The 16994-nt window shown below is 24.8% G+C and overlaps 1 protein-coding gene across 11 annotated transcripts in view; it reads right to left on the minus strand.

The window, feature by feature from the left end:
- by (focal adhesion protein tensin) overlaps positions 1 to 16994 on the minus strand; it is a 202944-nt gene that overhangs the window by 76101 nt on the left and 109849 nt on the right. For 9 of the 11 annotated variants that reach the window (XM_015320809.2, XM_015320808.2, XM_015320807.2 and 6 more), the window contains one exon: positions 7848 to 8063. In XM_015320809.2, coding sequence (XP_015176295.2) covers positions 7848 to 8063 — 216 coding nt within the window. Of the gene's footprint in view, positions 1 to 7847; positions 8064 to 15139; positions 15585 to 16994 lie in introns of all 11 variants that reach the window. The other 2 variants (XM_089175331.1, XM_089175330.1) reach the window with 1 other exon arrangement.

The raw sequence follows: 16994 nt of genomic DNA on the forward strand, positions 1-16994 counted from the left end.
TTACAATTTTAATATTAATTTAAATAAATAATATATTATTAATATATAACATTATATATATATATATTATTAAACAAAATTAAAGTATATAAAAAAAAATATTAAAAAAAAACCTAAATGAAATAAATTAAAATAATTTATTAAATAAATAATTAGTTAATTATTTATTTATTTATTTAATTAAATTAAATTATTTATATTAAATTATATTAAATTAAATTAAATTAAATTAAATTAAATTAAATTATTTATATTAAATTAAATTAAATTAAATAAAATAATATATATTAAATTAAATTAAATTAAATAATTAAAATTAATAAAAATAATAAAACAATTGAAATAAAATTTAAGAAAAAGGAAATAGAAAAAAAAATAAGAAAAAATAAAATAAAAAAAAATAAAATTAGGGAAAGACGAAATAGAAAATAAAAAAAAAAGGGATATGGTTTAAAATAGTGGAGGAAGGAAGGGGGAGGAGGGAGGAGGGGATAGGATCGTTACATTTTTCACATCCTTCCAAGAGAAAATTCTGCTTGAGAAAGGATACATTAATCCTACGGATAGGACACGTTTGAGGTCTCGCCCAGAGGTGAAAATCGAAGGAGGGAGGGTTAAAGGGGTAAGGAGGGTGGTTCATAAATTTCGATGCACTTAGTCGTAGCTTTGGAAAGGGAAACGGAGTTGGGTAGGGGGAGGAGGTAGAAAGGGGTTTCGCCCTTTTACTGTTGTTGCTCTTTTCGATGCAGTAAAAAAAAAAAAAAAGAAGAGAAGAGAGCGAGAGAGAGAGAGAAGGGGGAAGATGACAAATCGTTCGTTATGGAAAAATAAAGCACCAACCAGCACACCACGTAGTTGAACCGTTATCCTACTCATCTAACATTTTACGTTGGCTCGAGAAAATCCAAATTCTGATAAACGACCAGCAACGTGGAAAATACGTTTTAAGAAAAATGATGAGATTTATATTATCTAACAAGTATATACTTATTTGTTGTATAAACGTATCTACATATATTAACATTTTTATATAATTACAAATTTAAAAATAAAAATAAAAATATAATATAATAATAAGAAAACATTGGAAATATCAATAAAATGTTATACATATATATGAAAATATAAAATATAAAATTTTAATAAAACTAAAAATATAAAAATATAAAATATAAAAATATAAAAATATAAAATATACAATTTTACTTACTAAAAATATAAAAATATAAAATATAAAATTTAAATAACTAGAAATGTACAAGTATAAAAATACAAAATATAAAATTTAAATAACTAAAAATATAAAAATATAAAATATAAAATTTTAATAAAACTAAAAATATAAAAATATAAAATATAAAATTTTAATTAATAAAAATATAGAAATATAAAAATATAAAGTATAAAAATATAAAAATATAAAATATACAATTTTATTTACTAAAAATATAGAAATATAAAATATACAATTTTAATAACTAAAAATACACAAATATAAAAATATAAAATATAAAATTTAAATAACTAAAAATATAAAAATATAAAATTGTAATAGCTAAAAATATAAAAATATAAAATATAAAATTTTAATAATTAAAAATATGCAAATATAAAATAAAAAATGTTAATACCTAAAAATATAAAATTTATATAATAAACATTTGAATATATATATACTACATTTTTTTTAAATCAACGATATAATATCTCATATCTATTTAACCAAAATAAAGTTGTTCGCTTTTCAACAAACTTATTATAATTATTTCCTATAGCAATTTAAGATTGATAAGATCTAATCTTTTCATCATAGTTCCACAATATTCATCATAGTTCAATTTTATTCAAACAATATCATTAAATCTTTCCATTTACGTATATAAATCAAAAACTTACACATGTTATAATACACACATATATATACATGTATATATTTATACCTTTCACAAAATTGATATGCAAATCAATGAACTTTCTATGCTTTCACAAAACCACGATTTGAGAAAGTTTCTCGTCGAATCAAAAATGATCTATCTCTTTCTTTAACATTACTTTAATAATAAAAATTCAACAACAAGAATTAAAAAAAAAAAAAAAGCTATTAGTATTTTCAAACCGATCAGGGGGTGTTTTATTTGTTCAATTTGAACGCGAAAACAGTTTGTTAAACGAAAACAAGAGGATTAATTCGAACGACACGCGTTTACATCGTTGTTAACATCTGTTTAGTTTTGTATATGTGCATATATATATATATATATATCTATATGTGTTATACATATGTATACATTTTTACATACACGTGAGTTCATTCTAATACACTAAAGTGAAGTTTATTTACATCAACGGAAAATAGGATTGAAATGGGTAAGTAAGAAGAGACGAAAATTTCTTTCCTATGTTCGATCTTAGACGTTCACATAAAATGGGGTTTTATGGGGGGGGGGGGGGGAGGGAAGAGATTTAAAATAAAAAATAAAAAAAAATGTATCGAATCAAGATTAGAGTCAGAGATATCGGGAAATGGAATATCGTAATATTTGATAGGAAATATTTTACCAAAAGTTCAAAGTGTGAAGAACTAGGGGGTGACCCGTTTATATTTTCCATAGAAAAAAAAAATAAAATAAAAAAGAAAAAAGATCCTATATCTCATTTTACAGGATAGACAGAAAAAAAAAATCATCGTCTAGCTCAAGTTAGGCCCAACCCAGACCAGCTGCACCATTAAAGAACACGTTCCAGCCCATGACGACGTTTTAACAACGTCAACCCTATATACCCAACACTGGCCAGAGTCTCGTCTTTTTCGGCGAACGATAAACTAGTAGACACAGGACACGCGTACAAATTTCTTGCTTACAAATGGGACCGACAAAAACGACTACCAGGAAGGAAGGAAGGAAGGAAGGAAGGGAGAAAAAAATCTAAAAAGAAAAAGAAGAAAAATGCCAGCTGTGGAATTTTCAAAGACCTGCTTGTTGTTCTCTCTCACATCCCTCAAACATCTTTGCAATTCGATTCCCTAAGCACCACCTTTAAAATCTGATAACCTTATATATATGTATGTATGGTTATATGTATATGTATATGGTTATATGTATGGTTATATATATATAATATTATTACTATAATAATCTATATTTAAGTATATATAATATATTATTTATTATTTATTACATATTTTTAATATATATTTATATCATAAATTTTATTAATATTTATTATATTATTAATTATATTAATATAATATTTATATTATATATTTATTATATTATATATATAAATATTAATTTCTACTTTATATATAAATTTAATTTTTTAATTTATTAGTATCACAAATATTAATAAATATTATATTATATATATATAATAAATAAAATAATATAATAATAAATAATAATATAAATAATAATTATTATAAAAATATATTCATAAATATATTATTATTATTATAAAAATATTATAAATATTATTAATATATTAATTTAATATTTATATATATTTTTAATAATAATAATAATATATTTTATAACTTTGAGTATATCCACAAATATTAATGTGTAAGAATATAAACCCTAAAATTCTATCTTTCACCAATGTATTTGATATATCATACACATACACATCTATACATATTTCTAAAACGATGAAATATTTTTAATCGATCATTGAAAGATTACAAATCTATTACAATTACACGATCTATCAAACATTAATTATTATTATGAAAAAAAAAAAAAATAATAGATGATAATTACAAAATACAATATTATTTTGTTGTTTTATCATAGAAAGACGAACTATGTATGTACCACCCGTTGAGTTAATTAACTTATACGAAATGAACGAAGAAACTATATATAGGTACATATAGTTAAGTATACTTATAACTAGGAAAAAAGAAAAAACAAAATGTCGGAAGATTAATCATGACCCGGTAAACTGAGGCTGCTGAGTACTCCTGAGAAGAAGACCTACGCAATCGGGAGAATAGAGGTAGAGGTAACTTAAGTTTCTAACTTCTTGGCAAACGTTTATATACATGTATGTATGCATGTATGTATACAGTTCGTTATAAGATTTACATTAGTGTGTGTAACGTAATTAGAATAGAGACGATGACCTGTAGACTGGGTCTTCTATCTACGTGGACTCGGATTAAACAAGGCATCATCTTTCCTTCCTCATTCTTTATCTTCTTATTCTATTTTTATTTGTATTTAATTTAATTAAACAATAACCTATATTAAAAATATTCATCTTATATTAACCAAATAAATGAAATGTATTTATAAAATGTTACAATTGCAAAATATGAATTAATCTTTAGTTTATCTTTCAGTAAATATTTTAACGAGCTAGCGTATGTTGTCAACCCAAGGTCAACTTAATCCGAGTCACGAGGTTATCCAACGTAGTAGTAATAGTAGTAGTAGTCATAATTGCTTAATTAGGTCGACGTTGTGCAAAATAAAAAAATATGAGAAGAGAAAAAAAGAGAAACTCGGTTGGAATCATCGTGCGTTGTCTTTCACATCAGCGAAATTATACAAATCGATGATGTCATAGAATAATCCTGTTGACGTCGACAGAAATATACTACCATATATCACTTGAGTCATCCAATCTCGTTAAACTTGATTGGGTAGAATTTTTTTTCAAAAAATATTATTAAAATACATACACATATGTATATACACAACTATAATTAATATAAACATAAAAAAGAAAGAATATGTTAAACGAACGATTAATAAATGCACAATTCATTATTCAAAAGTTCTTCCATTTTGTAATGTACAAAGTTCTATGCGATGTATACAACTTTCAGTTTGGTTTGTTATTTTTTTTTTTTGTTCTTTTGTTCTTTTTTCTTTCGAAATAATTTCAATGAACCAACACCACAACGCTAATGTAACGAAAAAAAAAAAAAAAAAAATCCAGGTGAGATCAAAAGAAAGAGGAAATTTATCATAATTGATATTTAACCCTTTGAATGCTGAATACTTTCAACCAAATTTTAATTATAAATTATATTTAATAATTCAAGCTTTTGTTCTTGAATATAATTTAATTAATTAGTATAAACATTAAATAGATAGACCACTTTGGTAATTATTACCAAACGCATATATGCGTTCATAACACTCTAAGATAATTAATCACAATAATTAACATGAAAAGTTTATCCACCAAAATTAATTAGATCGTTCATTGAACTAAGAATAAGGAAGGAAGGAAGGAAGGAAGGAATAAAGGTAAATTATTGGATTTGTCGGAACGTTCGTATAGAAACATAGAAGAAGAAAATAGTAAAGAAGGGTTGGGATAGGGGGAGTTTTAGGAGGAGGGTTGGGTTTTAGTATCCTGGTTTCTATATGCTCGATAGGTTCTCATTAGTGACAGTTGACCTAGAATCGAAGCTCCCAAGTCGTCTTATTCGTCACTATTGATAGTACAAAAGGGAACACAGCAGTTGCATCAGCACAACAACAGCACTACCAACAGCAGTAACAGTAACAACAGAAGGAAAATAACAGTAACAGGTTATAGGGGAGTAGTAACAACATCAAGTTCGTGTTTGAAGCCCGGAGGCTCTGAGTTCTCGTCTAGTACGTCGTCATAGTCATCGTTGTTCTCATCGTCGATGACGAGATGGGTTGCCACCCTAGGAACGAGATTCAATTGGATGTACCACTTGCATACCGATAGTCTTTGCCTTTAGGGAAACAATAGGTTTAGTTCCCTTGCTTGTGTTCCTAACTCTGATGTGAGTTACGTTGCTGAAGATGCATGAGAATATATACCCTTGTATGACTATATATATATGTGTTTGAATGTGTGTTTGAATGTATGGGTATGATGTTTGTGTGTGGATGACTATCACCCCTGACCTACATGGACGCAAAATTCAGCAGCGCAGGCTTCATCGGTATTTTTCCATCCCCCCCCCCTCTTACTCTTACTCACAGTGCCACTGCCACTCCCACTACCATCCCCGAGAGAATTTCAGAATCCGTTTGGTTTTCTATTGGAAACTCACATAGATTTATTTTTTTCTATTTTCTATTCTCTCTCATTCTCTCTCTCTCTCTTTAATTCTTTTTCTCGTTTCTCTGATATTTGCCATTTTCAAATAGGTAGAATCTATAGATATCACAAATTTGTTCTATTTTTCTATCGTATTAATGGGAAGATGTATTTTATAGGTGTGTGTATATTATAGGTGGTTGGATAAATGCGATAATAATAGGCATAATGATAAAATTTACTATTAACAACCCTTTGGTTACACATTTATTTGAAAATAAAATAATTTATATTATTATGATAATTAATTATAATAATAATTATAATAATATATAAAAATTATTTTTATATTATATTTTGAAATAAACCGAAATGAACTAATTAAATCTCATTTTAGTTTCAATGACATATTAGAACGTCATGTGCATCTTTGCCCAAACAAATGCATGACGTACTAATACGTCAAATGTAACCAAAGGGTTAATTAAAAATAAAAAATAGAAAAATAAAATATCTAGCCACTATAATTTCGTTTTTTTTTTTTTGAGTGAGTGACTCAACCGTGATTTATCATACGTTACTTTTCTGACCTTACTACTGACCGTTAAGAAAAAGATATAAGATGGAATAGAGAAAGAGAATATAAAAGAAGGAACACGAAGTAGAAAACGTTCGTACGTTCGTTCGTTCTTTCTTTCTTTCTTTCTTTCTTTTCATCTAACAACGAGAAGGAGGATTGAGATAATATCTACGCCATCTGCCTCAATTCATAATACTTTCTTCTCTGGGTTAGCCATTTTAGTCGTCGTTTCACGTTACTTCATATTCTTCGTGAATATCATTCTAACTTGATAAAGAAAGAAAGAAAGAAAGAAAGAAATGGAATGAGAGAAAAGATAAAAATGGTTAAGAAGAAGAAGAAGATGAAAAAGAAGATGTTTTACCGTTTACACAAGAGAAGAGAAAACCATTTTCTCACACTTGGGTAAAATAAAATTTACAGACAGAACAAAAAAAGAAAAATTAAATAGAAAATAAGAACAAGTGGTATTTTTCGAATTGGTTGATAAAACAAAATGTAGAAAAAAAATATATCATCTTATATAATAAATTCTCGTATCTATCTATATCTTATACATAATTACACACACACACACACATATATACATATATGTAAATTAGATAACGATAACAGGACGCATTAATTACTGAGAGACAATTTGTTTACTAATTAGATAAAACTTTCGAAAGAATATTATTCTTCGTAATAAAAATTATTATTGGGGTTAACCTAAAAAGTGTTCACGTTGATTCAAAACAAAAATGTATATTAAAAATATTAAATAATAATATAAATTATATATATATATATAATTTAATAATTATATAAATAATATAAATAATAATATTTTTAATATACATTTAAATAATAATAATAATACAATATAATAAATATACAATAAAAAAACAAATAATAAATTATTCATCATTAAAATATCGTTTGATCGAGCTGTAAAAAAGAAATGATAGAATTTAGGTTAACACGTTCCACGCCACGTGTACCACCGGTGGTACACGTTAAACTGGTTCTATTCTAAAAGAATATTTTTATTAAAATATTGGATGCATTATACAAAATGCAGTATAAAACAAAGCACATAACTTTGTTTAATTGTTATATTTACAATAATTAATAATAACATGTAATAGTTGATTCTTTTAAAGTAAAATTAAATGGCCTGAATGATAAGTCAGTTAAAAAGGGCTTGGCACAGAACGTGTTAATTAAAAAAAAGAACAAAGAAAAAACTTACCATTACTAGTTGACCATTGGTCGGACTAGGGCTAGGACTCGGTGTTGAATTTGGTGTTGAAATGTCACCCGATGCTGGAGACGGGGAACCACCACCACCACCACCACCACCACTACCAACGTTGGTAGTAACACTGCCAACTGTTGGAAATGCACGAGCTGGATCAGCTTGCCATTGTTTATGTATTTGTTGCGAGGTGTCCCGGAAACGCGCACCCTGGTAATCCAACAGACACAAACAAACATAAAATTCATATTGAAGTCGTATTAAATTATTAATAATTCAATAAAATGATTTCCATTTGAATATTCATGGTAAATGCGATTATTTTTGATAAAATTAACAAAAATAATAGTTTCACTTGTTATCATTGTAATCAAATGATGTCTCAATTCTCGATTTCATTTAATCAGTTGACTGTGGAATTTAATTTCAAAAGATCACTCACAGGGTGCGGAATTAAAAACATACGCAACGACGTATATACACGTCGAACGCACTTAACTAATTAATTGAAATCATTTCGAACTTGAAACTACCTAACCAACGTTCGAATAGATACTAGTTTAACACGCGTGTTTCAATATCATAATATATGTATATTACATTATTTACAGTAGTAGGTAGCAGTAAATGCGCAGGTGCTGATTACGGAAAATGTTCTCTTGTCGATTGTAAATAGAAATAACACACAAGTATATATATATCTATATATATATGTATATGTATATGTATATCTAATACATGTGTATTTGTATAGACGAGTGTTCTACTTTTATTATTATTATTTTTTTTTTGTATTATCTGTTTATCTTTCTTCTTATTCCTTGAGCGTAATTACAGCATGTAAAACAGTAAGCACAACCGGTGACCGTATTGAAATATACGTTGTTAGATATTTTTTAGAATCTTATGCCAGAGGCTTGTGTGTTCCGGTAAAAGAAGAAAAAGAAAAAGAAGAAGAAGATGAAGAAGAAAAAGATGAAGTAACACTTGCATCCTTGAAATAATTGGATCTCATATAATATATGTTTGAATTGTCATTGATAATATATGTCGTTGTATTATTACTCGATTCGATTAGTCTCGGATATTTGCTTTTGAACAATCGTCTATGGCAAATGTGATCGATTTGCTTCGTCGACTAGAAAAGTCTCAATCGTAATACAAATATAAATATATTGCATCTATAAACATATGTTAGAAATATATATATATATATATATGTGTGTGTGTGTGTGTGTGTGAGAGAGAGTATGTTTTTGAAGTCATCGTTAAAAATAATATTTCTAGTGATAAGTGCATTTTTTTATTGCAAATGTATTTTAAAACGATAAATTGATAGATAATTTATTTTTTTTTTAATTTTTTATACATACGAATTTTGCAATATGTAATAATTAATATTACCAATTAAAATCAGAGCAACGATATATAAAATAAAACTTTAATTAGAATATGTTATATTTAAAATAAAAATGCTACATTTGATAATAGCAAAATTCACATGGTGTTATATTAACACATATCAATTATTAGTGTATATTCTTTTACATTAAATATGAAATTATTATTATTATGTTATAAAAAAAAAAAACTAAAACTGAAAATTCATCAATAGAAAAAGCAATAAATGTATGAACAATGATATGAAAAATAAAACTTTAATTAGAATATGTTATATTTAAAAATAAAAATACTAAATTTAATAATGACAAGATACACATATTTGTGTGTATACTCTTATACATGAAATAAAAAATTATTATTACATTATAAAAAAACCTAAAACTAAAACTAAAAATTAGTTCAATATAAAATATTTAATTGTAAATGATAAATGTTAACAATTCCTATCAATTATTTTCTTATTTGTACAGATCACTAAGGAGATAATGAGTATTGCTATAAGTAATTAGTGTATGCAGTCAACTGTATTCGTATGCGTGTATATAAGTGTAAGAAAGAGATTGAAATGAAGTACATGTTGCAAACCCACATGGAAAGAGTTTGTCTGTAAAAAAAAAAAAAAAAAAAAAAAATAAGGCCCCGGAGGCCAACTTATAAAATATCGTGTGCGCGTGTCCGCGACCCCTGAAAACGTAACTACTCTAACGACGCGGTAATTACACTTGTGCAACGACATACCGCGATAACAATTAGCATTAGGATAAGAGTAATGGCGACTACGACGACGACGACAACTATGATGGTGAGAGAGCTTGGGCTCTCCTCTCTTCCTCTCTCAACAACGCCTCTCTGCTACCTTTCTGCCTTTCTCAACGATCTTTTCTTCTCATTTCTACTACCACTTGAAAGTCTAATTAAGAGAACACTTCAACATTAAATGCCGTTTATATGACTTTTCTAACGTTGCGCATGCGTATATAAAAAAGAAATAATTTTATGATGAATGAGGTTATGATCTGATTTTAGCATTTTTGTTTTTTAAATTATAATTTAATTATATGATGATTTTAAGGTTTAAATTGTGCTGTAATATAAATAGAATGTATTAGAATATTCAAATAATTGTTAATTAAATGAAATGAATGTGTATTGATGTTTAAAATTACCGTGTATAGGTTCGGAGTACCGACCTCTTCGAAATTCACCTTCAAACTGATACGTTGTCATCAGTGAATATTCTTTTATTCAATGTTGTTTATATGACTTTTCGAATGTCGCACATGTGTTCAACGGTAATAATAATTCTAATAAAGAGTATTTAATATTATAACGATCTGATTTTAATATTTTCTTTCATTTTAATGTAATTATTTTGATACTACTACACAGTGATGACTACGAGAGTCAAATTTTACTGTAATGTAAGTAGGGTGTATTAGAATATTAAAATAATTATTTTAATTGTTAAATGAGAGTGTCTACCACACTAAATTATTATAGTATATATATATATGTATATTACTATTATTTATATAATTATTATTTTTAATAATTTTATTATTATTATATAATTAATATTTATATAATAATTTAATAGTAAATGATGAATTAATAAAATTATCTAATAAAGTGTATGTAACATTATAACGATCTGATTTTAGTATTTTTTTTCATTTTAATGTAATTATTTTGATGCTACTACGTAGTAATGACTACGAGAGTCAAATTTTACTGTAATATAAGTAGGGTGTATTAAAATATTAAAATAATTATTTTAATTATTAAATGAAAGTATCTAACACTAAATTATTATTTAGTATATATATATATATTACTATTATTTATAGAATTATATAATTATTATTTATATAATAATAAAATATAATATAATATTTATTATCATTATTAAAATTCTTTTTTATTAAATGTACTATAATAAAAATATTTTTCCAAAGTAACAGGACCACCTAAAATTACGAATTCTCAAGATTTGTAAATCACGTGTTATGCGTGTATGTGTGCGTGCAGAGTGTGTGCGTGTATCCTTGATATTAAAATAATTTTTTAAATTATTAAATGAATGTGTCTACCATTAGATTATTATTACTATTATTTAAATTCTATTTGTTAAATGTACTATAATAAAAATATTTTTCCGAAGTAACAGGACCACCTTAAATTACGAATTCTCAAGATTTGTAAGTCACGTGTTTTGCGTGTATACGTGCGTGCGTGCGTGTCTCCTTCGAATCGATGGGCCAACCTACAAATGCTATTTATACGATTCGTACGTAGATATAAATATTTAAAGTTGGTCGCTCTTGATTCAGCAAGAATTTCAAATTTATTTACAATGGTCTACGAAAAAAAAAAAAAATACAGAAAAAAAAGAAACCAAGATTTGATTACCTTATTGTTTGAACCAAAAACCAAGATAAGAATATTTGAATATAACAAAGTTTAATATTTCTACACGATCGTGATGTGATCCTTATCGATCATGGATCAACGAACCAAAACCGGATGTCGTTGGGTATAGAATATTTGTTTGTTTGTTTGTTTGTTTGACAATTCGATAAACTTTTAAATTATACGATAAAGATTACATCTAACATTGAGTTCGTAGAAGACATTTTTCATGTTACGGAATTGATATCAGAATTTTTTTTGAGTTTTAATGAAAAACGAGAGAAAGGTAAGAATCACGATGAAGCGGTAAAAATTCACGTGACTTATATGATACACGTTTTTTGTTTTTTTTTTTTTTTTTTTTTTTGGATAAATGCCAGGATAAAAATGAAACCTTTAAGATGTTCTCGTTCAAAAAAAAAAAAAAAAAAGGAACAAAGGAATGTTATCGTCAAAAAATAAAAAAGAAGAATTAGATCAAGGAATTCTAACTCGAGATTCGATAATTGGATCGCAATTGGAAGGAAATAAAAAAATAAAATTAAAAAAAAAAAAACAAAAGGTTAAAATTGGTGTAAAACTGAATTACAATTTGGGGGTCAAAGAAAGAAAGAAAGAATAAAATTATCTTCACCCTTTCTATCTTCTTTTTTTACGTATAATATCTTTTTACGTATCTTCTTTTTATTCACAGAGAAGAAAAATCTGAGATACATCGCGAGTGAAGGAAAAGAGCATAAAAATTTCTCATGAAATTTTCATATCTCGTTCGAACATCCGGGGTAAATAGGGAAAACTGTGAAACGGTGTATTCGTTGAGCTTACACAATCTTCAACTGCATATATACATATAATATATATATATATATATATGTGTGTACTTATACATATTACATCAATGTATCTAAAAAAAGAAACGTTTTCTTGGATCGACATTATTATTTAATGTAAAAGCAACGAATAAATCTTTACCTTTTCGATTCTCGTATAAAAAAAAAAAAAAAAAAAAAAAAATGGAATATTTTTGTTGAATGCAAATTTGAAACGTTAGTTTTGCTATTTTTATCTATTTTTTTTTATCAGTGTTTTATTTTTCATGTAAAACACGCGTTTCAATTGTAATTGTAAAATTTAACATTTAGAAATAAATTTACATAAAAAAAAAATATTAAGATTATATAAATATTTATATAAATATTTTTTTATATTACATACAAATTATATAAATATAATTATATAATATAAATATAATAATAATAATAATAATAATAATAATAATAATAATAAAATATATATATATATATATATATATATATATATATATATATATATATATATATATATATCAAATTAAATATATAATATAAACAAAATATTAATACATAATATTAAATATATATTAATTTTTTTCCTTCCACCCCCATAAAAAAGAAAAATAGTTTTTACAACCCTTAACCATTGTTCATACTTGATAAAAAAATATACTCGAGATATTTTTAGGATTTTTATTCGCTCGTAAAAGTTGCGAGGGTAGATATACACATACTTGCACGAAGATTGGTTGGTAGATGGTACCTGTTAATACAAGGAAGTGTATTCTCGTAAAAAAAAAAAAAAAAAAGAAAAAAAATACAAATGAAAACTACAAACAAAAATCTACTGATAAGAAAGAAACACATTAAAATAAAGTACATATATAAGTATATATGTGTATCTACCACGACCATCATCATCAACACCATGTGTTCTATATATTCGTAAAATAAAAAAAAAAATAATAAAAAAAATTCCGGATAAGCCTTTAGAATATTTTTGCTGTCGAGTAATACGATAAAAAAAAAAAAAAAAAAAATCGTGGATTGTGTACCGTTTAAATGGCAACGAAATCGAATTCTCAATAAATACTGTAACACGTACGATTATTTTACAAAAAAAAAAAAAGAAGAAAAAACAAAAAAGAAATTCGAGAAATAACAATAAAATGTAATTCGAGATATTTCAGTTCCTGTTAATTTTATTTTTATTTTTATTTGTTTCATTTGATCATCAAAAGTGCAATAAATAAAAAAAAAAAATAAATAAGTAAAAACAAAAATGTACTTTTTCTTAAAATAATATTATTACATAAGAGTGTAATATTTGTTTAATTATAAAAAATAGAAATAAAAATAAATATGTATTTTTTTTTTATTAAAATATATATTATTATAATTTTAATATTTTGTTAATTATAATCAAATAAATCAAAACAAAAATGTACTTTCTATTAAAATAATATTATTATATAAGAGTGTAATATTTGTTTAATTATAAAAAAAAATGTAAATAAAACTTTATGTAATTTTTTTCTTAAAATATATAAAATTATAATTTTAATATTTTGTTAATTATAATCAAATAAATCAAAACAAAAATGTACTTTTTTTTATTAAAATATATAATATTATAATTTGAATATTTTGTTAATTATAAAAAAAAAAAAAAAAAAAATAAAAACATATTAATATTATTATTCTTATCACATATTTAGTAAGACAAAGCAAATTTTCATATTTTGGACCAATATTCGCTTAAATGCAACTCTCGGAATGGCGTTGCTTATCGGATTGAACTACATTTGGATTATGTTATAGATAAACATTGATTTTATCAACGCCGTTTTTTCTCTCTCTCTCGCTCTCTCTCTCACTCTCTCTGTCTCTCTTTCTCACACTCTTGATAGAGTATTCCGCATTTTCACTTTGATCAAGCAAACATGACGTAATTCCGAACGTCCTTGAGATAATTTGCTGTTTTCAAAATACAATTTACCGAACGAACGTTCGCTGTGTTATCGAAGTTGACTTTATCAAAATCTTAAAACTAGACTAAACCATTACCATGTTTTTTAATTTATGTGCTTTACATACATATTATACTTGTATATATATATATATAGCTACATTTTATATATAATAATATTATTTAAAATTAATATTTAATATTAATATTATATATATATATATATATATATATATATATATATATATATATATATATATATATAATAATATGAAATTAAATTAAATATATAAAAATAAAACAAAAAATAAATTATAAAATTAAATTAAATTAAATATATAAAAATAAAATAAATAAAATAATAAAATAATATATTTATATTAAATTAAAAAAATTAAATTAAATTAAATGTGTAAAAATAAAATTAAATTAAATTATAAAATAATATAACATTAAATTAAATAGATAAAAATAATATAAAATTAAATATATTAAAATAATACAAATTTAAATGAAAAATTTGATATTTAAATTAAATTAAAAAAGAAAAAAATTAATATAAAATCAATATCTGTATATTTTTTTTTTTTTTTTAATTTTATTTTACGTAAATTTAATTAACCAATCTCTACGATCGATATCATTGAAAAGAAAAAAGAAAAGAAAAAGGGAAAAAATTCTTTATTGCCTACCTCGCTGAAAAGTTCTTCCAATTCTTTTCGAGATACTTTTCCCTTCATCCCTTGGGCATTCTTTGAACGGATCCCCTTTTTATCGATGTGTCTTTTTCTCTCTCTCTTTCTTTCTCTCTCTCTCTCTCTCTCTCTCTTTCTTACTCTCTTTTTTCCCCTCTCGTTTTTGTGAGAGATAGAGAGGGGAAAAAGATACGGAAGTATTAGTAAAAGTGAAAAAGTTGAAAATGAAGTATCGACGATTAGAATTCTTCGAATGTTTCAATTTTTCTTTAACTTATTCTTTATTCAACGTCCATTTTTATTGTTTTATTTTTCATACTTTTTTTTTATTCTTTTTTTATATATATCTCAGTTCATTAATAAAAATCTTCTTGCCGTTGTCCACATTGAATCGTTTTTTTTTAATCATTTTTGCCAAATGTTTCAATGTATTTCTTCTTTTCTATTTCATTCGATTAAATTTCAATGAATAGCACATATTTAATTTTGAATTTAATACTAAATATATATAATTAATTATTAATAATATTAATATTTAGTATTATATTTTTCATTATATTAAGTATTAAATGAAAAATGTGTAATACTATATCAATTTCTATAAATAGTTTAAGATCGAAAGGACGAATGAAAGTTAACGAAATGACAAAAAAAATTTTATATTTTTTATAGATAACCCTATAATAAAATATTACAACGACAACAAAAAATATATATTTTTAAGTAGATAAGGTTACTAGTGACGTATTAGATAATCGTCGAAAACAGCCATATGCAATGATCGTACAAAAAAAAAAAAAAAAGAAAAAAGAAAAAGAATAAAAAAAAAAAAAACATAATGTCTGATAACGTACAAATTATCTGAACGAATTATTAACGTACGACCGATTTTCTCGTAGAAATGACTTTAGTTAAGTCCAACATTTCGTTTGACAAAATTTACGTATTACGAATAAGTATGGATGACAGGAAGAAAAAATAAAAAATATAAAAAAAAAAAAATAAAAAAAATGTAGAACAATTTGATCGAAGATTAATTTCAATTGATCTTAGATAGAAAATATAATTTTGTTATTTTTTAATCGTAATGGAAAAATTGAACGGTAATGTATCAAGTTAAAAATCAAATGCAAGTGTGTGTGTGTGTTAGTTTAGAAAAAAAAAATGAAATAACTTTTGAAACTCCGGTAGTATTATTCCATGGTCGATTTTAGACGACGATAAATACGCGTCGAGTAATTAACTCGGAAAGTAATCACGAGCTTTAACAGACCAGTTCTCTCTCTCTCTCTCTCTCTTTCTCTCTCTCTTTCTCTTTCTTTTTTTCTCTCTCTTTCTCTTTCTCTCTCTCTATCTCTCTCTCTCTTTTTCTCTTTTTTCTCGAATCATAATTGAGCGAGACTTTTCGTTCTAATTTCACGGACACTTATCTTCTCTTATACGTTCCAAGTACTTGGATATCAATACTGCTAAGACAAAATGATTTTTTCGTTTGATAGAAAATAATAGAAAAAAAAAAAATAGAATAAATTAAAAACAAAGTGATATAAGAATCTTTAACGTTAGATTTTTAATTAATTATTATAGAAAGATTGTTTTGAATAAAATTGTATGTCAAGTCACATGTTCCAAGTACTTGGATATCAATACTGCTAAGACTAAATGATTTTTTCGTTTGATAGAAAAAAATAGAAAAAAATAATAGAAAACAAAAAATAGAATAAATTAAAAACACAGTGATATAAGAATCTTTAACGTCAGATTTTTAATAAATTATTATTGGAAGTTTATTTTGAATAAAACCTGTATATGAAATCACACGTTGCAAGTACTCGGATACCAGTACGAAGAC

This window comes from Polistes dominula, unplaced genomic scaffold (genome assembly GCF_049000335.1).
Source record: "Polistes dominula isolate Pdom_NZ unplaced genomic scaffold, Pdom_raw_medaka contig_82, whole genome shotgun sequence".
In the NCBI taxonomy this organism is placed as follows: domain Eukaryota; kingdom Metazoa; phylum Arthropoda; class Insecta; order Hymenoptera; family Vespidae; genus Polistes; species Polistes dominula.